This window comes from Lutra lutra, chromosome 8 (genome assembly GCF_902655055.1).
Source record: "Lutra lutra chromosome 8, mLutLut1.2, whole genome shotgun sequence".
Classification (NCBI taxonomy): domain Eukaryota; kingdom Metazoa; phylum Chordata; class Mammalia; order Carnivora; family Mustelidae; genus Lutra; species Lutra lutra.
In genome coordinates this window covers 97,877,805-97,904,579 of record NC_062285.1, presented here as the reverse complement: position 1 = coordinate 97,904,579, position 26,775 = coordinate 97,877,805, and the positions used below count along the sequence as shown (strand labels likewise).

Here is a 26,775-nt window from a genome sequence, read left to right as displayed (position 1 = left end):
AGCACAAGAGAACTCTACGTATCAAAAAGAAAAGACCAGCAACAATTCCCTCTAGAAAGGCACTATCTAAATTGTAAAGGAGAATCTGTCAGTGACAGTATCATTTTTGTTTAGTGTTTGGTTTTGTGTGTGTATTTGACATATCAGCCATTTATGGTAAGAAATCCTCTGTTTCCATTTCAGGTAATGAGGTAATACTAAGAAGAAAGTATCAGGATATTACTGCACAGCGTATGCATTTCTACCAAGGATAGATTTTATTTATTTTTTTTAAGATTTTCTTTATTTGAGAGAGAGAGAGAGAGGGAGAATGGAGAAGGAGCGTAAAAGGGAACTGAGCAGTGAGCCTAATGTGGGACTCGATCCCAGGACCCTGAGATCATGACCTGAGCCAAAAGCAAATGCTTTAACCCACTGAGCCACCCAAGCGTCCCCCAAGGATAGATTTTAAAAGTATAATATATTTGAGGTGAGGGACAGGATCAGGGAAGCAACTTCAAAGCTCATCTAGCATCAGCTTTCTTAGTTAGCCCAGCCCTCACATTGATACAGGTTATAAGGAAAATATACGGAGTCGTGAGGGCTAATAATTACACTGTTACATCAGGTTTTATTTAATTCATTTGCTTTTTTTTTTTTTAATTCATTTGCTTTTTTTTTTTTTAATTCATTTGCCTTTTAAACACTTCTTTAAACACAATTGCTCTGGGAATGTCTGAATGCTGTTTTTCAAAAATTACAATACGGAGTGGCAATTAAACCAGCTTCCAGGGAAATACAAAGTTACAAATCTTGAAAGGAAGTCATTGGAAGATTCCAGGCTTCAGGCTGATAATATTAAGTGTGCCAGATAACTAGCAAACCTGATCTCCAAGATGCCTTTGGAGATTTTAGGCTTCTAATTTTCTTTAATGATTCTAGAGAAAAGGTGAAAATATTTCCCAAAGCTGTTTAAAATGTCTATTAACCTATACAAATAATCTGCTTTTACTAGGAAAAGAAGAACAGTGTTGAACTATTTGTGTCTCCTGTAAACCGAAAAGGAGGGACTTCAGATGCTCTGCCGTCTGAGGAAGTGCTGCGTTCACTTAATATAAATGTTTTACATCAAAGTTTATCCCAATTTGGAATTATAGGAGTCTCCCCTGAGGTATGTTATTCATGGGATATTTCATTTAGAAACATGCACAGTTCGTGTGACAGGGTAACTCGATCCCAGGAGGCGTCGAAATGAAAACTGTTTATGGTGTGTTATTTGATAATAAAAATCTCCCTAAGGGTCAGAATTCTCTGACCCTCATACTTAATATGTTTATTCCTTAAGGAAATTTATTTTCACATCAAAGTTTCATTCTGAGACACTTTCTTCTCTAAATCTTTATGGTCTTATAACTTATTTCAACTTACCCAGTAAATTATACCAAAGAGAAACCATTTGGATATATTTGTCAGGTGATTGCTTGAAACTGTAGGGTCAAAGAAAAACCACCCTGCTTTCTTCCTTAACAGGTGTACTCCTCACTGCCTTCATGGTCAAAGTGGTTACCAGATACTCACCTTTGTCCACAACTTTGGAATTAATTGGAAATGCATTTTTGTTTGTTTGCTTTGGTTTGTTTCCCAAGGAACCCTGTTTTAAGAACTGTGGATAAAGTCTTCATAGTGTTTTCTAAATTTGACATTTTTTTTAAAGATTTTATTTATTTATTTGACAGACAGAGATCACAAGTAGGCAGAGAGGCAGGCAGAGAAAGAGGGAAGCAGGCTCTCTGCTGAGCAGAGAGCCTGGATTGGAGCTCGATCCCAGGACCCTAGGATCATGACCTGAGCTGAAGGCAGAGGCCTCAACCCACTGAGCCACCCAGGCGCCCCATAAATTTGACATTTTTTAAATTGCCCCCATCGTCTCTGCCATCCTCACTTCTGAATAAATTCAGTCCCTCCCCCCCCCTTTTTTTTTTACTACTTCTGCTTCGTCGCACTGTAACAAACTCACTAGAATGATCACCTAAATATATATAATTAAATCTGCGAAATCATAGAATCAGACTTGAGAGAATGTACGTGAACATTTTATAGATGCAGAAAGTAAGGCCTTTTGAAGTGAAGTGACTTCATCAAAGTGACAAGCAAGCGAAGTATAAAACAACATCTAGACATCTTGATTCCTAGTCTCTTCCCCTTTGCAGGAAAGCACAATGCCTCTCATCTCAGCAAATATCACAGGTGTGGTACAGAAAGCTTTGATACCAGACTGAATTTGAGTCCCAAAGCCAGCCACTAGGATGCGTGTGACCTTGGGCAGGTGATTTAATCTCTGTGAGATTAAATCTGTCTTTGCCTAATATTGGCCTCTCGGAGCCTCAGTCTCTTCCTTTCCAAAATGGATCAATTAAAAAAAAAAAAAGGTATAGTTTTTATCTCATAGACTAGAAATATGAATTAAATTTTAGAAATACATATGGAAGTCCTCACCTAGAGTAGGCACCAAATATAATTTGAACACAGGACAGTTTTTTTTCGGGCAGGATGAAAATGTGTTTCATCTTCAAACCATGACTGTAACAGCCACCTCCAGCTGCTCTGGCTGCATTAAGGTCTGCTCCCCTCCTTGCCCTCTCCAAGCTCTGCCCACCCCCCGTCACATACACAGGGGATTTTTCTCTCTTGCCACACAGTCATCGCTCTAAAAGGAAATCTGGCCATGTTCTCCGAACGTCAGGATTCTTCTCTGGCTTCCTAAATGCTACAGAATCAGGTCTGGATTTCTTAATATGATACGAGGTCCTTTGTGCACTGGGCTTTCTCATAGTTGAACAGCATCCTCCTAGTATCAGCAACTCCAGACTCAGAGGGTACCAGGACACCCCCATACCTCTCTTCCCTCCAGGCTGGTGCCTATGTCAGTCCATCTGCCCAACCTTCATTCAGTACCTGGCATATGATGGGCACACGAACAGCCGAGTGTTGTGTAGATAATATCCAAGTTGGACAACCAAATGAATAAACAAACAAATAAATAAACAAAAAAAATGTGATTTTCGCTTTCAACAAATTTCTATTCTAGTAGGGCAAATAAGACGTAAGCCGCCAAGGAGAATATAGGGGGAGGTGTAGGTAAGGGTACCACACTGAGCTGTAAGAGCTTTGCAGAAGAAGAGGCCACCTCCTGCTTCCGAGAAGAAGACAGGGTCCATGTGAGCTGTAACCCCCAAACCCCTCACCAACCTAACTGCATGTGACTCTGACGGGCCTCCCTTTTGTTTGAAACCAAACCCCATTTTCATACCTAGGTCCTTGACCTAGGCCTTGCACACTGTCTTGCTCAGGACAATTCTTCAAAATTTAAGAAGACCATTGGGTTAATTTATTCTTCTTCCTAAAAGTTTTCAGTGAATATTATAAGCATCCCTCCCTGTTGCTTTATTTTGAGTTTAAGTGAGTCATCCAGATTTGCAAGCCCAGAGAAGCTCACCATACCAAAACCTAGTTAAAATCAAGTGTTTGTCCTTCAATACACTTCAGCCCAGTAAAGATGAGGAGCTTGTCACAGAACTATTAACCCACAGTAGACCTTAGGTCTGTACTGCACTTGAATAATGGATGTGTATTTGATGGTCAAAATGGGATATATTTTATGAAAATAGAGGAATTTAGAAATCTAGAAAATCTAGAGTTTAGAAATTATTACATCATAGAAGACTAGGAAGTATTCTAATTGGATATAAAAGGCATTTCATTAAGGACAGATGGATTGTTTGAGGGCCTTTGTTCAGGCACTTCTGGAATGGACCCAGCATTGCCCTCTGACCTGAAGCTCTAATGTGCAAACAAGAGAAAACCATCTATGGTCATGGGCAGCCTCAGCCATTTGTTGATATTTGTTTAAGCTGGTGATGGTATCCCGTGAGTTTCCTCATGTCTTTAGTCATTATTGTCATTAATGTGTGAGAACAGCTTATGCCTCAACCCATTCTTTCACATTTTTATCCCAAAGTTATAGCTGTACTATAGTAACTAACATGTTTATTAATAGGAAAAAAAAAGAATATTTGTATTTTGGTTGTTCATCCTTTATCTGGATTATAGAACGCTGTGAATGATGTCTCAAAGAATTCGTTTCCAAACTTACATTAAGTACTTTCAGGGAAGGATGTGTTTTCTGCTGTTGTCATTTCTTTATTTGCTTGTTTGTTGTTTGTTTGTTTGTTTTTTTAATTAGAAATGACTCGTGACTGGGCACCTGGGTGGCTCAGGGGGTTAAAGCCTCTGCCTTCTGCTCAGGTCATGATCTCAGGGTCCTGGGATCGAGCCCTGCATCGGGCTCTCTGCTCAGCAGGGAGCCAGCTTCCCTTCCTCGCTCTCTCTGCCTGTTTCTCTGCCTACTTGTAATCTCTGTCTGTCAAATAAATAAATAAAATCTTTAAAAAGAAAAAAAAGAAAGAAAGAAAGAAAGAAAGAAAGAAAAGACTCGTGAGAAACATAAATACCAAACAGAGAATTACTTTTGTTCATTCATCTGTTCTCACTTTGAATCTAAGTTTTATTTGGAGAAAAGACATTATTTCTTTTATGACCTAGCATGATGTAGGCACTTCAACATTATTTTATTATAAGATGCTCGTAAACATAAAAGTAGACTTCCTGTTGCCTTGTAAGTTAAAGCTTAAGGAAATAAAATGAAATTCATTATTTTAACTTCTATTTTTAGGTTTTTTATAAAATGAATTTGAATATTAAATAATTAATTAATTAAAATCTATTGAAACACGAAGCTCTACACTGATAATAAAAAATGATTTTAGGATTTGCTGTTTTTGCATAATTGCCAATTATTCCCTCTTGACAGGTCTTCTGCTTCAAAGGAGAAAGTTACCTTCTTTAAATAACAGGCCAGTGTGCTGAATGATAGCTTTTGTGGAATATTTCCAAAGAGAAAAAAAACGCACCAAATAAATATGTACCGTAACCCATGAGTATGGAGACTGTTCGTTCCTTGAAACTGCAACATGAGCCAGGGATTTAAAGAATTTTCATCCTGGCCCTCCAGTGCAGAGGAGAAATGTGATTACTGTTAACATGTGTCAGATCATTCAAAATGAACTGTTCACTTTGTGCACAATCCAGTGGAAGTTGGGCATTTGTCAAACAAAATTACACTGTGGTGGATATACCTCATTTATCTGCCTAGTTCAACCAATTTGCCAGATAATTTATAATATTTCCGTTCCATTCTTATTCTGTGTGCCTATCTCTTCTCAAAAGCTTTAGCTCCTAAAGTCTCCGTATCATCTCTCCTAACATTTGGGATGTCTCGCACCACTTGGGATCAGAATTGGTTTAAAAAAAAAAAACAAACAATAAAACAACTATAGTGCATCAAACTATTAAACAGGATATAGAGATATCGTGTTATGGATAGAGGAAACTGCCCAAATTTTTAGTAGTGGACTAAAACAAGACCTAGCAACTTTTTTCACGGCAACAAAGTTAAAGGGCAAAGCATTGTAGAGAGTTGTAGCTGTGAAATCAGAAGTAAATATGGTACAGGGACGTTGGGCTTGACCTGACCATGGAGACTCTGAATTATTGAACCCTTGACCCCTCAGGCAAAGGTTAGATTGGAGATTCATGGGGGTTACAATCTTTTGTCTTGTAGGATCTTAACTACTAACTTTTTCATTTATGACCTTGTCCTTATCAATTTTTTAGATCTCTGTACAAATATAGTAGGGCTCAGCAGTAATGGCATGACTCAGAAGGAAATCTATTTACCAAGAAAGTGCAGTGACTAAGTTCTAGGAGTTCAAAACATGTGCTTTTCTAACTGGGAGTGGAGGAGTGGGGGTAGGAGGTTAATTCTTCCCCCAGCACCACTTTGGTTAAAAGAGAAAACAAAACAGATTTGTCTTAAGCAGAAAGGAACATGTTGATGTTCTAGGAGGTGTCGAACTATAGCAGAAAAAAGAAAAAGAAATGAAGCAAATAAGGTTAGGAACACAAAATCTCTTTCCACCCACCTAACCACCCCTTTTATCCAAATTTTACATGAACTAAAGCTCCGATCCTCATACTTGAATTTGACAAGTTTAGGCTGCCTACTTGAAGGCTTAACTAGTTTACTTTTATAGCAAGCAAGAGATGTTATTTAGTTGCCTGTAACAAACTCATTTCCATGTTTATACCTGATTTCTACAAGAGTTTTCTTTTGTACTAGTTTCCAGCTATATTTATATAGCTGGAAACTATATTTATTATATAATAATTAAACTATATATATATTTATTGCATTAAATATGATCTGGCTGAGGTCAAAGAGTAAGAAACAAGTCACCATTTGAATCCAAGACTTCCTTTCCAGAAGGATATTGGTTTTGTCTTTTTTTTTTTTTTTAAAGATTTTATTTATTCATTTGAGACAGAGAGACAGAGAGAGAGTATGAGCAGGGGTAGAGGCAGAGGGGAAAGGAGAAGCAGACTCTTACTGAGCTGGGAGCCCAATGAGGGGCTTGATCCCAGGACCCTCAGATCATGACCTGAGCTGAAGGCAGCAGCGTAATTATCTGAGCCACCCAGGCACCCCAGATACGTGGTCTCTATTCATTTCATCAGGCGAGTATTTTCAGATTCTCCCTCAACTTACCACTTACATGTTTTTAAAAGATATACAAATCGGGGTTCCTGAGTGACTCAATTGGATAAGCGTCTGCCTTTAGCTCAGGTCATGATCCCAGGGTCCTGGGATTGAGCCTCACATTGGGCTCCCTGCTCAGCTTGGAGCCTGCTTCTCCTTCTCCCACCTCCATCCCCCCTCATCATACTTGCTCTCTCTCTCTCTCTCTCTCTCACTTTCTCTCTCTCTTAAATAATTAAATAAAATCTTTTAAAAAAAGATATACAAAAGATATACAAATCATTTATTATATCTATGAATTTGTGTCTTAGAAAGTTGGCAAGATGTTATGGTGAGCATATCAGTGTTTTATAAACAAAGGATGTTAGCAAAGGATGTTACACTAGTAATTATAAAACTAAGACATTCATTCAACTTCTTAAAGTCATTTTTATGATCACAATTGAACTCTAAGATCCTTTCTGTTCTGTGTTGCTCAAGTCCCCAGCAACACTCACTTGAGTTCCAGGATAAAAGTTTTCATAAAATAGTTTTTTTAAGGCAAATATTCTTTTTGTCTAATTTACAAATATTGAATATATTTTATTTTTTTTAAAAGTCTTGAAAAATAATTAACAATCACTTCAAAGTTCAGATACCTACTAGGACAAGTTTTTGTTCAAGGTGCTTTTTTTTTTTTTTTTTTTGAGATAGCTATTAATTTCTCATGATCCTGTGAGTTGACAAGGATTGGCTAGATGGCTCTTCCCTGTAATCTAAGCTGAAGTCACCCCAGTAGTCACATTAAACTGGGCATTCATCAGCCACTGGTGTGCCCAAGAGAATCTCATTCCTTACCACCTCCCTCCGTGTGGCTTTTCATCATTTAATATCCTGTTGCTCAAATCTTTCTTAACTGATGGAGACAAGATCCAAGGACAGACAACTATTCTCACTAAAGGGAATAAAAGGCATATTTAACAAAATGGAATTTTATTTTAGAGATTTTTTTTTGTTTACTCATTTGAGAGAGATACAGAGACAGAGCACAAGCAGGGGGAGAGGCAGAGGGAGAAGGAGAAACAGACTCCCTGCTGAGCTGGGAGCCGGACATGGGGCTTGATCCCAGGACCTGGGGATCATGACCTGAGCCGAAGGCAGACGCTCAACCACCTGAGCCACCCGGGCGCCCAACAAAATGGAATTTTAGAGGCACAGAAGCATTTGACTTGATTTAGCTTTTATGTTTACCCTAACCATAGACCATTTGATTGCAAGCTAGAGTTTCCGCCTATAAATTTCACTGAATTATAAAATTTAATTGCACCCTAAGGTGTGATACTAGGAGGTATAAAACTAAGACATTCGTTCACGTTTTATTCAACTTCCTCTCCTTGTTTCACCCACTAAGTGGTAAGCCAAAATAATTTAAAAAGCATAACTAAAACTATTTTACCTTTTATTACTAGATAGTTCTGGACTTTCTGATGGCCTCTGTTGCTTTAAATAAAATATAATGTCCTAATAATTGGCCTGGTCAAGGTGAAATAATCAGATTTTGACAAAGTGGGGGCTGCATTTAAGGGGAAGAAAAGATTGGATGACAGAGAGGGGGGAAAAAAAGAAGGAAATGATGTAGTCGTTATTGCTCTGTTTATAAAGACATCATGAGATTTTGTCTGCACCTGTTTCACTTTTGTTGAAAAGTCAAGAGCTGCACGTAAGCCAGGGTGTTGGTGCTGTGGGAGGGCACTTAACACAGAGTAAAGAAAGCTCCCGAAACAATTTCTTCCACACAGAACAGAACAGAGCTCTTTCACTTTATGAACCAGGTAATTTCTGAGAGAGACTGGTGGAGGGATGTTTACGAAGTCCAGGACCCAATTTGCCATGTCAGGCATGCTCGCTCCCGGACAGGAGATAAAATCATCTCTTAATGTAAACGGACGGTAGTCCTCGTCTTAGATCAGGTTGAGAAGCAGCTCTCGTTGCGGGGGAGGTAGGTGTGTTCTACTCCACTGAATGGAATCAAGCTAAAAATATGTTTAGTGTCTGATAAGAATGCCATTCTCCTCAAACTCTCCTTTAACGTCGGACTTTCTGTTTTGCTTTTAAAGAAAAATGTTTTACAAGGGCAGCACGAAGCGGACAAAATCTGGAGCAAAGAAGGATTTTATGCTGTTGTCATTTTTCTCAGCATCTTTGTTATTATAGTAACGTGTTTGATGGTAAGTGGGCTTCTTTCTATATTTTATCCCTTACCGAGCCACTGCTTAGTATTATTGGATACACTGCCATTCAAAGGAATGTTGGAAAGCCGGGGAACAGAAGCTAAGCTACTATCCTGGTAGACTGGGGATGTTTCTCTGACAACAGAGTGATAGGTAAGGAAAACCTATGGAATTATGGATTCTGACCTGCAGAATAAGGTTGTAATTGCAGTGGGGCCTTCAGTAACTTGATCAACCTGGGATGAAGCTTCAGAAAGTGATTTACCCAGATCCCTAGAGCCCTCAAAGTCAATAAACTCTCATGGGCACACTTTGGGCTTACTTTATTTTTTCTTTTATATCATCTTGATGGAACTCAGGAAAAATTTGAAAAAGAAACATGTCTTAGGGGCAAGTTTATATCTTCAATACTGGTTGATTTCCTTATTTTTAAAAGACCTGGATAGCATTCTATGACATTCTATGCACTAAAATGAGATGATTATAGGCTCAAAAACCACATAATTCACCGTCAACTAAATTTTTAGATAAATGAATACAAAAAGTATAAAAGTATACACTGCAAATAGCTCTATAAAGTACAAATTACAAATGTGTAGCCTTTAAAAGTACTTTTCTAATTAAAAAAAAAAGGAACCCAGAATAAACCCACTACACTAGGAAGTGCTCTTTGGTATTGGATGAGTTAAGAGATACTTTTCAAATACATTGGTAAGATTTTTCTATTCTTTTGAAAATTCTGTGATGTAACTTAAAATATTTGAAGTTTGCAAATGGATCTTAATGTTTTTTCCTTTGTGCTACATTCTTTTTAATTGTGTACATTTTCAAACATATTCCTTCTTAGTTTTTAAATGTTCCCCCAAAGACAACAAATTACTTACTCTTTCCACAGCCAACAGTGTTGTTAAGTGTCTTATTGGTTTTTGTTCACTTATGCTTCCCCTGCTAGGAAGGGGTTTATGTTAGAAAGATTAGAGCTTAGTTGGGAAAGACAGAGGTTGTGTAGGTCTAAACTTGAAGGATATAAAACAATTAAGACCTTCAATAGGGTGATGATGGGTATATTTCCTCGAGTCTGAATGTAGAAAGTAGTAAGGACATCCTCAAGCTTCCATCATCATGAATCCAGAGGCATCAGTCTTCTATGGGAAGATTTGTAGAAAGAAGATTTCTAAAAATTGTGACACAATAATCATGAGAAAATTTAAGAATTGAGTAAGAAAATCAGTTTTTGTGTATTAAATGGTGGAGATTAGGGGGAAAAATTAAGGAGACAAAGTTGGAGGTTTTAGGGAAACTGTGGCAGAGACCACTGGACATTTTTTAGTACTTTAGAAGGTATGGTTTTTTTGTTACAGTTAATTGCACTTTAAAATACTTGGGTCTTCTTTTCCTTAAAACGGGAAACCTTGAGTGCTGTTTTCTCTCTTGTCAGGCATATTTAGGATGTTTTTCTGCTTCACAGATGAAAAGATGAGAGGAAAAGGAGAGTAGAAAGGGGTAAAGAGTGCTAAAAGTAGCGATTGTTCAGGCAGGAAAGGGGTGAGATTGAGCAGAGCAAAGGCAAGGAGGGAAGTGGCAAAGCAGAGTTTCATTTTACCTTGTAGGACATGATCCAAGTTCTGCATCTCTAGCTCAAGGAGTCCCCATGTCTCCAGCATGACTGGCTAACCCTACAGGACGTATATCGGTCTCCTGAGGCAAAAGGAGCTGTCATGGCCACACTCTCAACCACTCGAGACCAGAGAACAGCTCTTCTTTTCCCAGTGTGAATGGGAACAGTGCAAAGTACCAATGTAAAAGTCAGAAACCTAGATAAGTCTGCCCCAAAGTTACTGGAACAAATCGAGAAAGGAATGTTTCAAAAGTATAGGTGATCGCAAGTAGATCCATCCACTCATTCAGTCCACAGATTCCTGCAGGGGATCCCCTGTGGACCTATGGTTGGTGCTGTGGCCAAGGAGAGCGCAAGACAGGTGGGGTCCCTCTTCTTGTGGGGCCTAGACTCCAAAGGCAGACACAGACAATAATTTAGTATTTTTTTTAAATCAAATAGCAGACATACGTGTGATTCCAAGTATTTGACCTTCTGGAAAAGGCAAAACCACAGAGATAGTGAAGAGATCATTGGTTGCCAAAGGTCATGGGGGAGGGGATGAATAGTGGAGAGCCACAGAGTTTCAGGGCAGTGAAACTATTCTGTGTGACACTGTAGTGATGGCTACATGACACCACGGATTTGTTAAAACCCGTAGAATGTGTAACCCAATGAGCGAGCCCTACTCTAGACTATGGACTTCAGTTAATTGTAACATATCAATACTGACTCATCAGTTGTAACACATGTAATCACACTCATGCAAAACGTTAATAGGGCAAATTGTCTGGGGAAGTAGCAGAATGCGGCTACATGAGAACTCTGTACTCTCTGCTGTTTCCTGTAAACTTAAAACTGCTCTTAAAAAACAAAGTCTAGTCATTTCTTTTTAAAATCAAATATTATTCAGTGCCATGAAGAGATACCAGAATAGTGAGTGAGTGGAACAGAGCACTCTGAGACTCCTGAGACACATGAAAATGTGGGGAGGGGGCCTCACAGGCAGAGGACACCAGGGTGTGGAGCAGCTGGGGCGGGAGGACGCTTGTCTCTCCAGGTTTGGCAAGAAGGGTGCAGGCTGAAAGTTGTAAAGCAGAGTTTTGGTGTGATTTGACATGTATGTTTACAAGAGCAGGTATTCTGCTGGTGAAGAGTGGTTGGAGACAGAGCACCAGGTGAAGTGTGGAAGCAGGAGGACTCTTCAGGAAGCCACTGTGTTAGCCTAATGACAAAGATGATAATGGTCCAGAGTAGGGATGGCGGTGGAGATGGAGAGATGGTCCTGATAGGGGTGGAGATGGAGAGAAGTGAACGGTTGGGACTTATTTGCAAATGGAAACCGCAGGACTTGCTGTGTACTGATTCTCAGGGAGAAGGAAAGAAAGAAATTAAGGTTGAGTCCTCATTTATTTGGCTGAGTACCTGGGTGGTGGAGCTCCCATTTTTTGGGAGAGGAACAAGTTGGAGGTGGGGGTCGTGAGAGAAGCAACACTTTTGATTTGGGTTCCATTTGCTCTGAATAAATGAAAGAAATAGAATGATATCTTTCCAACACAACCTTAAATTCTTTTTCAAGATTTTATTTTATTTATTTGAGGTGGGGGAGGAGTAGAGGGAGAGGGACAAGCAGACTTGGTCCTGAGTATGGGGCCCGACCTGGTGCTTGATCCCACGACCCTAAGATCACGACCTGAGCCAAAATCAAGAGTCAGACACTTAACTGATGGAGCCACCCAGTGCCCCACAATCTTAAATTTTATTGAGAAAAGGTCACTTTAAGAAGTAACACAGAAACCAGCAGCATACAAGAAGGAATTAATAGTGATAGAAAAATGCTACCTAGACAGGATTAAGATGAAGTTAAGTTTATCTGTTGTAGCTACAGCACTGACAAGTCAACAGTTCACATTTAGGGACTTTTCAAATGTGATTCTCCAAAAAAAGTTTACCTATGTAAATGTTCAAGTGTTTTTGATAATGACCTTGATTTAAAGTAAGTCTTTTAACTTGGCTCTCTCGGTAATAGTTACACCATCAGTTTTTAAACACATAATATTCCAATTCTGTTTCCCATAATTTTGTTGATTCCATGGCAAAGGAGAAGATACAGCACAGAATTTTCCCTCTGGCAGTAATTATATTTATGATAGATCAAATGCCATTATTTGCATCCAGCCTTCCTACATACCACAGAAACGAAAAGCATATGGTTTTTAATGTTTTAAGATGAAAATTTTATAGGTAAATTGTTGTAATGGTGGATTATGTGTGCTATGTAACAATAACATAAGGCTTGGCAAAATTTTTGAAATGTGGCATATTGTTTACTTTCCTTTAAAAAAAAAAAGTGTATATTGCCAGGCATAAAATTAGACGTGCATGACATTTTCAAATGTGTGACTTATTTAGCACCTCTCAAATGTGGATCTAGAGTGGGTGGAGCGACAAATAGACAAATACGATTTTCCAAGAAAAAAATGTGTGGGCAGTTTCCAATCCATTCAGTCTATTTTAGGTGGAGGAAATTTATTACTGAGAAGAAATCGTTATTAAACTTCAATCAACAAAGGAAAGGACATCATTTATCATTGAAATTAAACCTTCCAATGTGCTTAGAGGTTTATTAAGAAGTACAAAGGCATTTATGAGATGTAGGTAGAGATATCTACAGCGCAGATTGCTTCCAGAAAGCAATTTTTGAAAATACAGGAACACAGTTATTTGGATCAACAAAGTTCTGGCATGTTGGGACCATGGAGCCATCCATCCCATATGACATGCATAGAGTCTTTCTAGTCATGGTCTTGGTAGCGGAGGCAGGAAATCCTATGTCAGAACACCTGCTACGGCCCGAGTACCAGCCAGTGAGAATATGTCAGAGGTGAACATAAACAGCCACACTCTTCTAATTTGTTCTATAAAATCCCTAGGGATTGGAGGAAATGGAAATAGAGTCCTACTGGAATGATTTGTTTACAGAACTATCTTCCAGAGTAGATGTATGTCTTGAACTAATTTTTTATACTAATAAAACCACTTAGCTTAGAATATAATCCCCTTAATAATAATAAAAATAGTAACAATCATAAGATTTAGTGTCTTCCCTTTATTGCACACTTACCGGTACGAAGCTGGTACTACATTTATTGCCTGGTGCTAAATCTTGAATGTATTTTCTAAACCACTTTTTGAGGTATGATTGCTGTACAAAAAGCTGTACAGGTTTAATGGATGCAACCTGGTGAGTTTGGACATCAGTGTACACCCAGGAATCGTCACTATGATCTATGCCATTGATACACCCGTCACCTCCAAAAGTGTCCTGCTCTCTTCATTTCTTTCTTCCTATTATTTTGTATTATGATAAGAACACTTAACATATGATCTACCCTCTTAGCAAAGTATTTTATGTATACAGAGCAGGATGATTAACTATAGGATCTATGCATTAATACTTAATGTGTTTTAGTTTCCTAATTTTACTGATGAGGAGACCAAGATTCTGAGAGGATAAGTGACTTGACCAAGAACATACAGTGGGGTGGGGGTTCGAGAGATGGGGGTTGGGCGGAGTGGGAGAAGAAGGGTTGAAATTCAAACCCAGAACTATCTGGGTTAAAAGTCTGGGCTCCTTACCATGATCTCATGTATAAAGGAGTCAAACTGGTTTCTTGAAGTCCTCACACTCTGTCTTGTGAACATCTGCTTCTGGCCACAAAAGGAATGACGATGAAAATGCCCATGTTTTCTCTTACTGGGTGTAATTTTTCCACATCTCTCTTCTGGAAGCCTGTGAATTCCCAGAAGTTAGGGTTGTGTGCTGTCTTTGCACCTGCAGTGTTGCTTCCAGAATGTGGTAGTGACTGACTCACGTCTACTCAACTGAAAGAAATGAAAGAATGAACTCTTCCAGAACTGACTGTAAAATACCGTAAAGAAAATACTATGGGCCGTTAGTTGATGGCTTTATTTTAAAATTGGAACATATTTTAACCCAAACATCTTTTGTGTTACCTACTTAAGAGATTTTTTTTTTAATTGAAATATACCTGCCATATAACACTGTAGAAGTTTAAGTTGTACCCTTATGAGATTTGGGGGGGTTTTTTGTTTGTCGTTTTGTTTTGTTTCCTTATTTGTTTGTTTTGGGGTTTTTTTTTGAGATTTTTAAGTGAAAATTATAAGCAGCACAAGAGCTTTATTGAATTTATTTTGTAGCTTTCCTCTCATTTCTGTGTTCCTCTGGATCTCTTCTCCCTGCTACTATTTTTTACCTCTTGGTATAGTTTGACTTTTACAGCTCCTCTCTTGTTCAGTATTTCGGTTTTCTTTCCCTAATGACCAAATGACTTTATTGCATCCTGAGATTCAAACAAGCTCTTAAAGTAAAACCAAAACTACTGATTTGCCCTTGCTATCATAAGCTTCTAGGTTGAACTTTGCCACACAGTGCATTCACAAAGAGAAATAGGTCTGTGCTATATTCCAGACCATGATCTGCACAGAGAAGAACCTCTGACACACTTTTCCAGAGGCTTTGAGAAAGGAGTTGGGAAGAAGGATGTGGGGATTTAGAAGAAACGGTAGAGTTGAATGATCACAGGCATTAAGTCAAGAAACTTGGATTCTAGACTTTCTTTCTAACCTTCCAGAAGTCATTCGAGTGTTCTGAGTCTAAATGTGAAATGAGATTATACCAGATGATTTTTAAGAGCCCTTATCCCAGTTTCTCAGCAGTGGCACTGTTGACGTCTGGGGCTGGGTGATTCTGCTGAGGGGAGAGGGTCTGTCCTGGGCACTGGAGGGTATCTGGTGTCATCTCTAGCCTCTGCCCACTAGATGCCAATAGCGCCTCACCACACAGGCCAGTATGACTACCAAACACAGCTCCGGACGTTGCCGAATGCCTCCGAAGGGCTAAAGCCCAGCTGGTTGAGAATGACTCCCCAAAACTTAACTCCATGACGACCGTCCCATTGCCTGTCACAGTGTCTTCAATTCTTTACACATTTCACCAGATGGCCCAGTCTCCCTCTCGAGGATTTTTGAAGTGTCTTGTAGGCATTATACAGTTCTGCTTTTCCCTAATTAAAGATTATCAATTTGGGGGCGCCTGGGTGGCTCAGTGGGTTAAGCCGCTGCCTTCGGCTCAGGTCATGATCTCAGGGTCCTGGGATCGAGTCCCACATCGGGCTCTCTGCTCAGCAAGAAGCCTGCTTCCCTCTCTCTCTCTCTCTGCCTGCCTCTCCGTCTGCTTGTGATCTCTCTCTGTCAAATAAATAAATAAATAAATAAAAATTTTAAAGATTATCAGTTTGTACACATAGTTTGTACACATACGTAGATTAGAAAGTTGACCTATCACCAGAGATGAAGTGAACGGTTGACTGTAAACTATGTGACAAGGGTCCTTCATCAAGAACAGAAGCCTGTGCAGTAAAGGACTCTGGACTAGAGTGTATTCCACACCAATAAAACTGTAGAAGTGACCTGTCAAGAGCTCTCAGGAAGGCTGGTATTTCCTTGGCTTTTTCATTTTCGTTTCTGAAATATGGTTCTGCAGACCCCAAATGTAAACAGGCAGGCGCATGTTCCAATGTACCTATTATATTTAGATGTGAAGAACTTAGAATATATAACATATGCAGTATCTTTTATTAAAGATATTTTTGTAAAGGTACAGGTGTATTTGTTTCTCTTCTCATTCAGGAAAATGAGTGGCTTGAAATTAAGAAATAAAAAGCTAGGGGCGCCTGGCTGGCTCAGTCGGAAGAGCATGTGATGCTTGATCTTGGGGTCGTGAGTTCAAGCCCCACGTTGGGTGTAGAGATTACTTAGACACACAAATGTTTTAAAAAATAGTAATAAATCAAAAAATAATAAGAAGCTCTCCCACCTTAAATTCTGTTGTTTCATCTTTTCGTAATTACGTTTTTAATTTAGTAGATGTGTGTTATCTGATGGGTACTGTTCTAGGGTGGGTTTTGTTTGTGCAGACTGGTGACCAGTCGCCTCTTGAGAGTTATAGAAACTGAAGAGAAGCAGTAAATTAAAAACCTCCCAATCCTTAGGGCATGATGCACAGGGTAAGGATATTTATTTTCAATATTTTCTATCCTATAGTTGTAAAAGTCTAATTAGAGTAAGAAGACTTGTCACTTAATATTAGATGTCTTTTTCTTTTCCTTACGCAGTAATATTTCTCACAGGAAACTTGAGCACCCATCGCTTGCAACAATTTAAGAATTCGCTTTACCCTACCTTTGTCAATGAACACCACCAGTGTAAAAGTTTCCAGGTTATGAGGAAGTGAACTGATAAAAGACAATAAGGATTCCTTTTCATTTCCTGGCAGTTCAACTCATAAGATGCATTTCTAGTTATATTTTTATGTGCATAGTCCTTTTCCTTTAAGAGACCTTTCAGTCCACAAAAGATAGATTTGGTGGTGTCGAACCCCAGTGATGAGAACCATATCTGCAGCAGATGTGATTTCAGAGTCTGTATTTAAGAATCATGGCATGGCAAAGAAAACACCAGAGGTAACGTAAGATCCAGGTATAAGGCGGTGGAAAGTGCATGGGTCTGCCAGTCAGAACTGCCTTAGGGCTTGGGTCTGTCCCTGCTGACTGTGGGTGTGACTGTGGGCTTTGGGGAAGCCATATTATTCAGCTAGACTACAATTTCTTAAATGTATAATTAAGTCAGAAGGACCTTTAGTGACCATTCAAACTCCAATTCCCTCCGTATCCCTAATTTATAGGTCACTTAGTACAATCGCTCCTATTTCTTCTCTCTCTGCTCAAGCTTCCCTCTTGCTACTATAACCTGAGACATAATTAAATTTCGTTTCACCCTCTTTTTACATAATTCCAAAGCTCCCTTTTCAATCATAATTTGTAGTTATTCAGTTCTTAACTTTGAGTCATCTTTCTTGTGACTTGGAGTACATGTTTTTTTTTTTCAGGAAATGTACACAGGTAGCATATTTCCTGAGACCTTATGCATTTGAAACGTTCTTTCTGTCGGTTTCATTCACGTGAACTTCAGTTTATCGAGGTCTGGAATTCATGTCATTTTTTGCAATACGCATTTTTTTCCTCAGTCACAAAAACTGCTCTGTTTTCTCCTCACATTTATTCTTCTTTCAAAGGACATACTTTTTAACTGAGAACTTTTTTTTTTTCCTAAAGATTTTTATTTATTTATTTGTCAGAGAGAGCACAAGCAGGGGAAGTGGGAGGCAGAGCAAGGAGCCTGATGTAGGACTCGATCCCAGCACCCTGAGATCATGATCTGAGCCAAAGGCAGACGCTCAACCACTCAATCGCCAGAGCCATCCAGGCGTCCCTTAACTGAGACCTTTTTTCATTCCATATCCCTAATTCCATAAGTACAAGGTGCAGTTTGTTTTGTTCAGAGCAGAATACTCTGGACCTCTCATGATACGTGACATTAGGTGGGCACTGAACAATAGTTCTGAGTGACTCCCTTCTCTCTCGTTTAATGGTTTATCACTTACAGTGGCTTTTCTCTGACAGTTTGGTCCGCGGAGCGTCCCAGCAAAGTCGGTCTGATAAAAGTTTAAAAGTTTAAAAATAACAATCCTGCCATTTCTCAATTGAATTAGCCATTCTAGAAAAGGTTCTGAGAATGGAGGAAGTGATATGTTTGCTTTTTCCTACATGCATTAAAAATTAAAAAGGGAGGGATGCCTGGGTGGCTCACATCAGTTAAGTGTCTGCCTTCAGCTCAGGTCATGAGCTTGGGATCCTAGGATCAGGCCCTGCGCCCGGCTCCCTGTTCAGCAGGGAGTCTGTTTCTCTGCCCCGCTCCCGCCCCACTCTCTCTTAATAAATAAATAACAATCTTTTAAAAAATTAAAAGGGGAAAAAGGTAAAAAATAAAATTGTGGTTATCCAAATTATTCTTTGGTAGGTGCTCTGAATTTAATTTTTTTAAGAAGTTACCAGATATTCAAGTTAATGCATGACTAGTAAACGTAAGAAATTACAATTTAGAGCATGACTGTTTTTGCATTAATATTTTACAAGAATTTCTTCTCACCTGTTGTACTGGATGTAGATCTCTCTTTCTATAAATGTCATAAGCCTGTATTTCATGGCTATCCCTTTGATTAGCCTTCCCTTTCAGTCATTTTGCATAAAAACTTGCATGTGATCAAACTGATATCTGGCACTTTCATAAAATTAGCCAAATTTTCTTTTGAATTTAATTTGAGGAATAGATTCATGGACACATTTAGTTAATAACTAGAAATACCAACACAACTGAGAAATCATTCTAAAACGCTTTGGTTGGGTGTATGATCGTTAAACCTCCATTTGAGTTGGTCTTCTGGGTTAGGGTGAGAAGATTGTATGTTGTTGTTCAGCATGAAAAAGCAAGCCTTCATATCTCCTTCTGTAGATTCTTTACAGATTAAAAGAAAGATTTCAGCTCTCCTTGCGACAAGATAAAGAGAAAAAACAGGAGATCCACCTATCGCCCATTGCGTTACAACCAGCGCAGTCTGAGGCAAAGACCGTCAACAGCATGGTCCAGCCCGAGCAAGGCCCCAAGGTGCTGAATGTGGTTGTGGACCCGCAAAGCCGATACTCTCCTGAGATCAAAGCTACCACCTCTGTCTGCCCTTCTCCTTTCAAAATGAAGCCCATAGGACTTCAGGAGAGGTAAGAGCTTTTCTGTATCCCTCTACAGGTTGCTTTTTTTTTTTTAAAGGATATTCACCAATTAAAAATGATAGAGGCAAAGATGATTGACATATTGGGTAAAATTGCTCACCACCAAATGGACAGCAGGAGGAAGTTGTCTTTCTTGTCCCCCCAGAGAATCTATCTGTGTTACAATAATTTTCTAGTTCAATCAGATTCTGTCTAGCTCGTGTAGTCCCAAGCCACATTCATCTTAACTCCAGGACAACTTCTGTAATCATTTATTGAGTACATTTTGAGGGCTGCTGATATGATACTATCTTCTTTAATCGTCCTCAAAACTCTGGTAGGTAGAAAGACTAGGAATAAACTTAGGGTATTTCCTGACAAAGTCCATATTGTTTGGGGTAAGGTAGGATCCATCAATGTCACAAATCAATTTTTTTTCAAGTTTGCCTCCTATCTCCTTTAAGGAAATGAATAGTAAATACCTCGAGATCCATGACTTTGTTTTTATTGTCTTTGTGATATACTTATACTGACATTCTCATTTAAAGCAAAGCCAACCTGGGGTGTCTAGGTGGCTCAGTCAGTTGAGCATATGACTCTTGAATTCAGCTCAGGTCGTGATCTTAGGATCCTGGAATTGAGCCCTGTGTTGGGGTCTGCCCTCAGCGGCAAGTCTGCTTGAGGATTCTCTCTCTCCTCCGGCCACTCCCCCAACTCATGCTCTCACTCTCTAAAATAAGTAAATAAATCTTTTAAAAAATTTTAAAATTAAATAAATAAAGCAAAACCAACATTTGAAAACCAGGATATGCAAGACACATAAAAGAGGTGCTAATTCTTTACTTCCCCAAAATATTAAGTAAATCTTCCCCATGATGTTTCTTAAAATAAGAAGCTTCCTGTTTATATTTAAAATATGATTGATATTATATCCAGCATTGCATGCCAGGGTAGTGGGGGAAGTGAGAGGCTCTTGAGGTACACTCCCAGGTTCATTCTCCTCTTATTTTCCTGTATCTTCATTTTGTTTCACTGTTCTTTTGCTGCCTTAGGTTTTCAGGTCACATCTCTAAATTTTTATTATATTTCCTATAACACATGCACGCACACATACACACACACACGCACACCACATTCCTTCAGAAAATATAAGTTCAGAAGACCACGGTGCGCGTTGAGATTTTTAGTAAGCATTGTCAAAAAACAGTGAATAAAGTAAAAAAGAAAGATACTGTTGCAGTGATCTCCAAAGTCCTGTAAAGGGAGAACATTCTGACTCCGTAAAAGAAGAAAAATGGAGAGCAATCAAATTTTCTTCCTCCTCCTCCCAAATACTAGTTGGTTTCTGAATGGATCCATGTGGTACCATTTTCTTAGCTAGGTACGGCTACGTTGCTGTTTGGGCTGTAGATGAGATGGAGCTTTCTCCCTGAGGCTAAGCATGGGGTCCGGAGAACTGGGATCCAGACACAGCTTTGCCGTTGCTGAATTGAGTGGCTTCACGTGAGTCATTCTATCTGAGCCTCATTTTCCTCATCTGTGATATGAAGGGGTTAAACTTGACTCCTTTGCTTCCTTCAGGCTCTTTTGCTTTTGTCACCCAAATTAGTTTTACACACTGATGTTTGTTTCAAAGAAAACCTCAAAGCAGGTGTCTGGGCGTTGGTGGTGTACCGAGGGCAGGGTGTTCGAAGAGATCTGCTCAGATGAAAGCGATAAGATGGTCATTTTCTGTAGATGATTTAAAGATGATAATAAAACTACCTAGAAGTCAGACTAAATTTTATTACCATCAACACCGCCAATTCGGAAGGCCAGTGGTTAAATCCTCTAAGGGGTGCCTATTGCCAGAATCTTGCCTTTCGTAGGCTGCTTCTGGGCATGTTTGAATTTCAAAAGCCTAAGTTCAAGTATCTCCTTATTCATTTCAGGGAAGTGATTGTTTGAGAAAGGAGAGTACGGAGATGGCATCTTACTCATCTTTATGGTCCACACGGGGGACTCCAGCAAAGCCAAGTGTGTAATCAGGGTCAGATAGCCTCCTTGCCATCTGGTCCATAAACTTTCCTGGATCCCCACCCCTCGCCTCCCACTTCCTTCCCATCTCAGAGGAAGAGAAACTGCTCTGTCCACAAAGGCTCCAGGTCATTCCCTCTCAACCCTGATAACTTACCCCATCAGTTTTCCTTCTCTTTTTTTCAACTGTGCCCTCTTTGCTAATGCAGAGATTATAAGAATGGTACCAGGATTAGCATGCGTTCCATATTTCGCATAGATGATTTTATTTCCTCTTCTCTGCCTGATCTAATCCTCTCCTCTCCTTCCATCAGACTGTACACTCTTCAGATTTTTTTTTTTAAAGATTTTATTTATTTATTTGACAGAGAGAGATCACAAGCAGGCAGAGAGGCAGGCAGAGAGAGAGGAGGAAGCAGGCTCCCTGCCGAGCAGAGAGCCCGACGCGGGGCTCGATCCCAGGACCCTGAGATCATGACCTGAGCCGAAGGCAGCGGCTTAACCCACTGAGCCACCCAGGCGCCCCCACTCTTCAGATTTATCTTGCTATAACATTGTTTGCATTCAATGACTCTGCTGTGTAAAAATCCCTGTGTCTATAGGCTTAAGCACAGAGCACCTTGCTGGGCCTCAGAGGGCCTGTACTATTGGTCCCTGATCCTTCTTTCCAAATACGTTTGCCACTACCCCCCAAAACAAACCTTCCATTCCATCCAGTCTGTTCTCCAGGGTTCTGGGTTCATGGTTACATCTGTGTCTTTGTTCACTTGGTCCCTATTCTCTCTCCTTCAACTATCTCTAGTCTCCAAATCCCAAACAAAACTTACCTCCTACCGTCGACCGTGACATTTATCTGTACCCACAGGGATTCTTCACACCTGTGAATTCTCACATGTACCCCTCCCCAGCAGTGAGTTTCATTAAAGAATAACTCAGAAAGGGACTAAAACTGGTTTTCAAGTAGTTTATCCTATCCCTTCACCAGCTTTAAAGACCCTCCCGTATCTTCCATGGTTCTTGTGACCCTGGTACATTGTAAACACTAGAAAATTATGGGTTTAATTAATCAATATGCATTTGGTTCTGGAGAGTGCCTGTATTTCTTAAGAGACTTCAGTAAGAAAAAATAGCTTACGATAAACCACAGAGCTGAGTCTCTGTGTTAATATTACTTTGGAAATTCACCAAGTGATTGAACATGTTAATCAAGTCCTTTGTTGTGTAGTTTTCACAATGTAGGAAATAGGTTTGGTAATATCTATATCTGTTCTGCCTTTTTTCAAAGGACACCATAAAATTAAGAATCAATAAAAAATGCATATTGTCTGTGAGAAGGAAAAGGAAATCTACTGTTCTTTTTGTTTTGTTCTGTGATCCCATTCCACAATCCTATACTAGGTCGGTTACATTTCTGAACTTGGGAAAGTGGAAACTTTTTTTTTTTTTTTTTTACTGAAATGACAAAGTTGAGCCTGCCATTTGATATCACAAATATTTATTTTATTTTATTTTTTCACAAATTTTTTAAACTGTCAACTGACTTATGGTTTTTTTCATCCTATTTATAAATCTGTATTTATAAATTTGACCATCTAATGTAATTTGACAACTATCAGTATCTGATCAAATCTACCCTCATCTAACAGATGAGTTCCTTTCCCATGGTGAGTCTGTGAATTGAAGAGATACTTCCAGAGGCCTGCCCCACACCCACTGCATGTAAAACTTGGACCTTGTTTGTTCATCTGTGACAAGGACAGCAGCAGGTGCCTTGCGCAGCTCTTGAGACCGTTAAGCTAGACAACGTGTGTCACGCGGCTGGCACAGCAGGAGGCCATGGCTAGCTCCTATTCCTCATCTCTTGGCCCATCCCTGTCCTCCTCAGATTTCCTGCTTGTTGCTCTCAAGGAAACTGTAGCCGGGTTCCAAATGTCCAGTAAACCAAAGATCACATTCAGACCCTAGAATGATACATTTTCTTTCATTGGGAAAACAGAGAACTTCTAAATGTGAATTCCTGCAAATTTCCCCTCTAGGCTACTGTACAACAGCCAGTTTTATGGAAAAGAAATTCACAGGCGGACAGGGAGATTCACATTATTTCCTCATTTGATTTTTTCTTTAGGAGTAAAAGTGAGCAAGGACAGTGAAGGAACTGTCTAGAAAGGGTGTCTCCCTGTGACAGGGCACTCTCACTCGCGCTCAGTTAATGGGCTAGGAAATATATGGCATCAATGGAGATTGTCTCACAACGGAGGTCTCCACAGGCCCACAAGGGTTTTCAGTAGCCAGTGAATAAACATTCTCTAACTTCCCTGAAATTGTATCTTAATATGGTTTATTTGGGTCCATAAATATTGTGCAAATGATAATGTAACACCCAGATGTATGATTTTTAAAGGTTTTTTTTTTAAAGGCTGAACCTGAGAGATTTCTATCAAAGCTAAAAAGATTCTGTTGTAGTGGAGGCAATGAAAACATGGGCCTGACCAAGAAAATATTGAGTCTTCTACACCTAAACTAAAAGTTTTGTTTACTATAATTTCCTCCAGACAAGATGGAATGTTCCAGTTTCTGTCCCCTGCTCTCCGTAATGGAGAAACACTTCAGTGCGCAGAAATTTTGACTTAGAAGATACCTAATAGCTTCTCAACTAATCTCTCTTTGGGACATATAAGAAAAGGAAAGCGTATAGAATAGATACAGCTGAATATCAGAATATAAAGTACACAAAAATACTCTGGAAATTAAAATCTGTATTCATGCAAGACCCATCAGTGGAAAATGGAGTCAACTCCCTCACTTTCTGTCTAGGGAAATGGAGACCCAGAATCTTCCCTTTTTGGTCTCAGGGGAGAACAGCATAGCCTGAGACAAGGAATCTTGTCCATGTGATTTATTGTGAGGGTGCTCTCAGGAGAAGCCTAAAGGAAAGTAGGGGAGGCAGAGCAGGGGAAAAGAAGCCAAGCAACGAGGTGGTTTCAGCTGATCTCAGCCTGTTCACACCCGGAACCCTGAAACATGAGTGGCAGCTCATGAACAGTTGTTGCCCCTTGAAGCAAACAGGGTGGGCACCTGTACCCCATGTCAGTCAAGCACTGGCTTCAGGCCACCCCAGGGATGGCAGAAGCATAACTTTGTAGGCACATCTGGCCTGGGCTACTCCCATCGGCCAAAGTGATTCTCCAGAGAAGTGGCACCTGTGTGTGCCGTTCACAGCCCTTACTTGCAGCAGTGGGGGAGGGGAGTGGGTGGGGTGCAGCCTGGCCAAGGTGATCTGGGTGGGGCACCAACCACATTACTACACTGGCCAAAGGTGACAACACTAGTTACAGCAAAGCTGGGTTTACGTTCCAGGTTTCCTTGATCTTTCCCAGGATACTCAGACCAAACAGCCTCCTCTGATAGATACCAGTCGTTCTGATGGAACCTATGACCCAACACCACCAAACGCTATGACCCACGACTCATGTTTTCAGCCTGACAATATGGGAATCGTAATGTAACCCATAACAAGCAACCATTTAGAAGTCAATCCAAATTTAGTTCCAAGCAACTTCAATCGAAACAACAACTCAGTAATGCTTATGGGCCCTTTACATGCATGATCTCATTTAATCCTCACAAGGGACTTATTATCCCCCTTTAGAGTGAGGAATGGATGCTCAGAGAGTTTAAGTTACTGCCCACATAACATAATAATAAGTGACTGGGCTTGTGAGAGTGACAAATAGAATTTGAGCCCAAGCAATTTGGCTCCAGAGGCTGTAGTACTATATAAGTACTATACTGGAGTGCGTGTGGTGTAGAATATCCCCATATTCTACAGAAAATAAGGAAAAAATAGATTACAAATCAATGTATTTACTAAGTAGGTCTATTATGGAGTGTCACACTGATTGCCTTAGCAAATTTCATGCTTGGCTTTCAGATTCTAAACAAGTAAAATTCTATGTTGTGAAGTGGATTTAAAACTTGTCAAGTGGAGATCTGTCTCACTGCCAGTCTAGCTCACTGCCTGTCTAGGCCTTTCCTCCATCCAGTTGTTTCCAGACGCCGGGTCGATATCCGACATAAATCTTCACGTGACCGTTGTGTTCTACCTCTTCTTAGCGGACACAGTTGATAGAATTTTAAGCTTCCCTTATTTTTGATTACCACACCTTTTTAAAGTATTTTATGGGAATGTCCAGAGTTGGGGAGGCCTTGGAAATAGGCACAAGTCCTTTGCTTACAGGGAACATCAAACTCTTTCCTCTTTATTTGGAAGGTAGACAATGGTTGCATTTTTATGGAGGTGTGTCAGGGTTCTGAAGGGTTAGGAAAAAAAACTTTCAAGTGTTCCTTATTAGGGCGCCTGGGTGGCTCAGTTGGTTAAGCAGCTGCCTTCGGCTCAGGTCATGATCCTGGAGTCCCGGGATCAGAGTCCCGCATCGGGCTCCTTCCTCAGTGGGGAGTCTGCTTCTCCCTCTGACCTCTCCCCTCTCATCCTCTCTCATTCTCTCTCTCTCTCTCAAATAAATAAATAAAATCTTTAAGAAAAAAAAGTTTTCCTTATTAAAACAAACAAACCAAACACCAGGATTAAGAAAATGGAAGGAGGAGTTTTTAATCTGCCCCCAAATTAATGGCAAGTCATGAGACAAAAGGTGATCGTGGTGAATGAGAGAAATGACAGAGGAAACCCCCCAGGGTGAGAAGAACAGAAGCCGAGATCTATTTTGAAGGAATTGAAAGTAGTAGAGTTGGGGGGCACCTGGGTGGTACAGTCAGTCAAGCATTTGACGCTTGGTTTCAGTTCAGGGTCCTCATCTCAGGATGGTGAGATCAAGCCCCAGGTCCAGTCAGCACCCAGCATGGAGTCACCTTAAGACTCTCCCTCCTTCTTCCTCTCTCCCTCCCCCAGCCCCTGCACACGGGTGTGTGTGTGTGTGCACATGCACGCACACGCACATGCGTGCTCTCTCTCAAATAAATAAATCTTTAAAATAGAGTTCTGCCTATAAAAGGTAAAAATTAGCCACCACTTGTTGGCAAGCAAAGACCTAGCTTCTCTCCAAGCAGACTGAAGTGTCTGAGCCCCGGGTGGCCCCTGGTGGAGTAACAACTGTTTAAGTCCCACTGGGTCCTCCTCTCTGTGTCTTCCACTAGATACCCATGACCCAGGCTCCTGCGTCCTGAGATTGAAGCAGGAAAGTCTTCTCAGCATTGTTATCCCCACCCACCTTTAAACACAGCACCCATTAACTTCCAGATCTGATCCTGGACCCTGGCTTCCTGCTTTGGTAGGTGATTTCTATTTCCACTCCCACGACGGGGGGCAAAGTCCAGTTCTTTTCTGGGAACTCTTAGAGCCATTCTGTAAGCTCTGACCTGTTTTTAGAGCAAATTAGGCTTATTTCCCTTAGCTGCGTAATGTTAGCATTTCTGTAGAATTCTCCCTTGTCCTGCCCCTAAAGAAAAGGTCGTTCCTATAATGTTTTGAGGCTTGATAATTCCTCCACCCACAACCAAATGAGAATTTTCCTGTGGAGAGTCCTAAATGCGGGGCTTTTTCAAATGAGATTACAAGTTTTTGCTAGGGGACTATGTTCCAGGTCTGGATGTACAGGTTGACAGAATTAGGCAAAA

The 26,775-nt window shown here is 40.1% G+C and overlaps 1 protein-coding gene across 4 annotated transcripts in view; it reads left to right on the top strand.

Moving 5' to 3' along the window:
- The window catches only part of PTPRR (protein tyrosine phosphatase receptor type R), a 240,569-nt gene that overhangs the window by 132,535 nt on the left and 81,259 nt on the right, over positions 1-26,775 (top strand). For 2 of the 4 annotated variants that reach the window (XM_047742546.1, XM_047742548.1), the window contains 3 exons: positions 995-1,150; positions 8,731-8,841; positions 18,875-19,137. In XM_047742546.1, the coding sequence (XP_047598502.1) occupies positions 995-1,150; positions 8,731-8,841; positions 18,875-19,137 (530 nt within the window). The other 2 variants (XM_047742549.1, XM_047742550.1) reach the window with 2 other exon arrangements.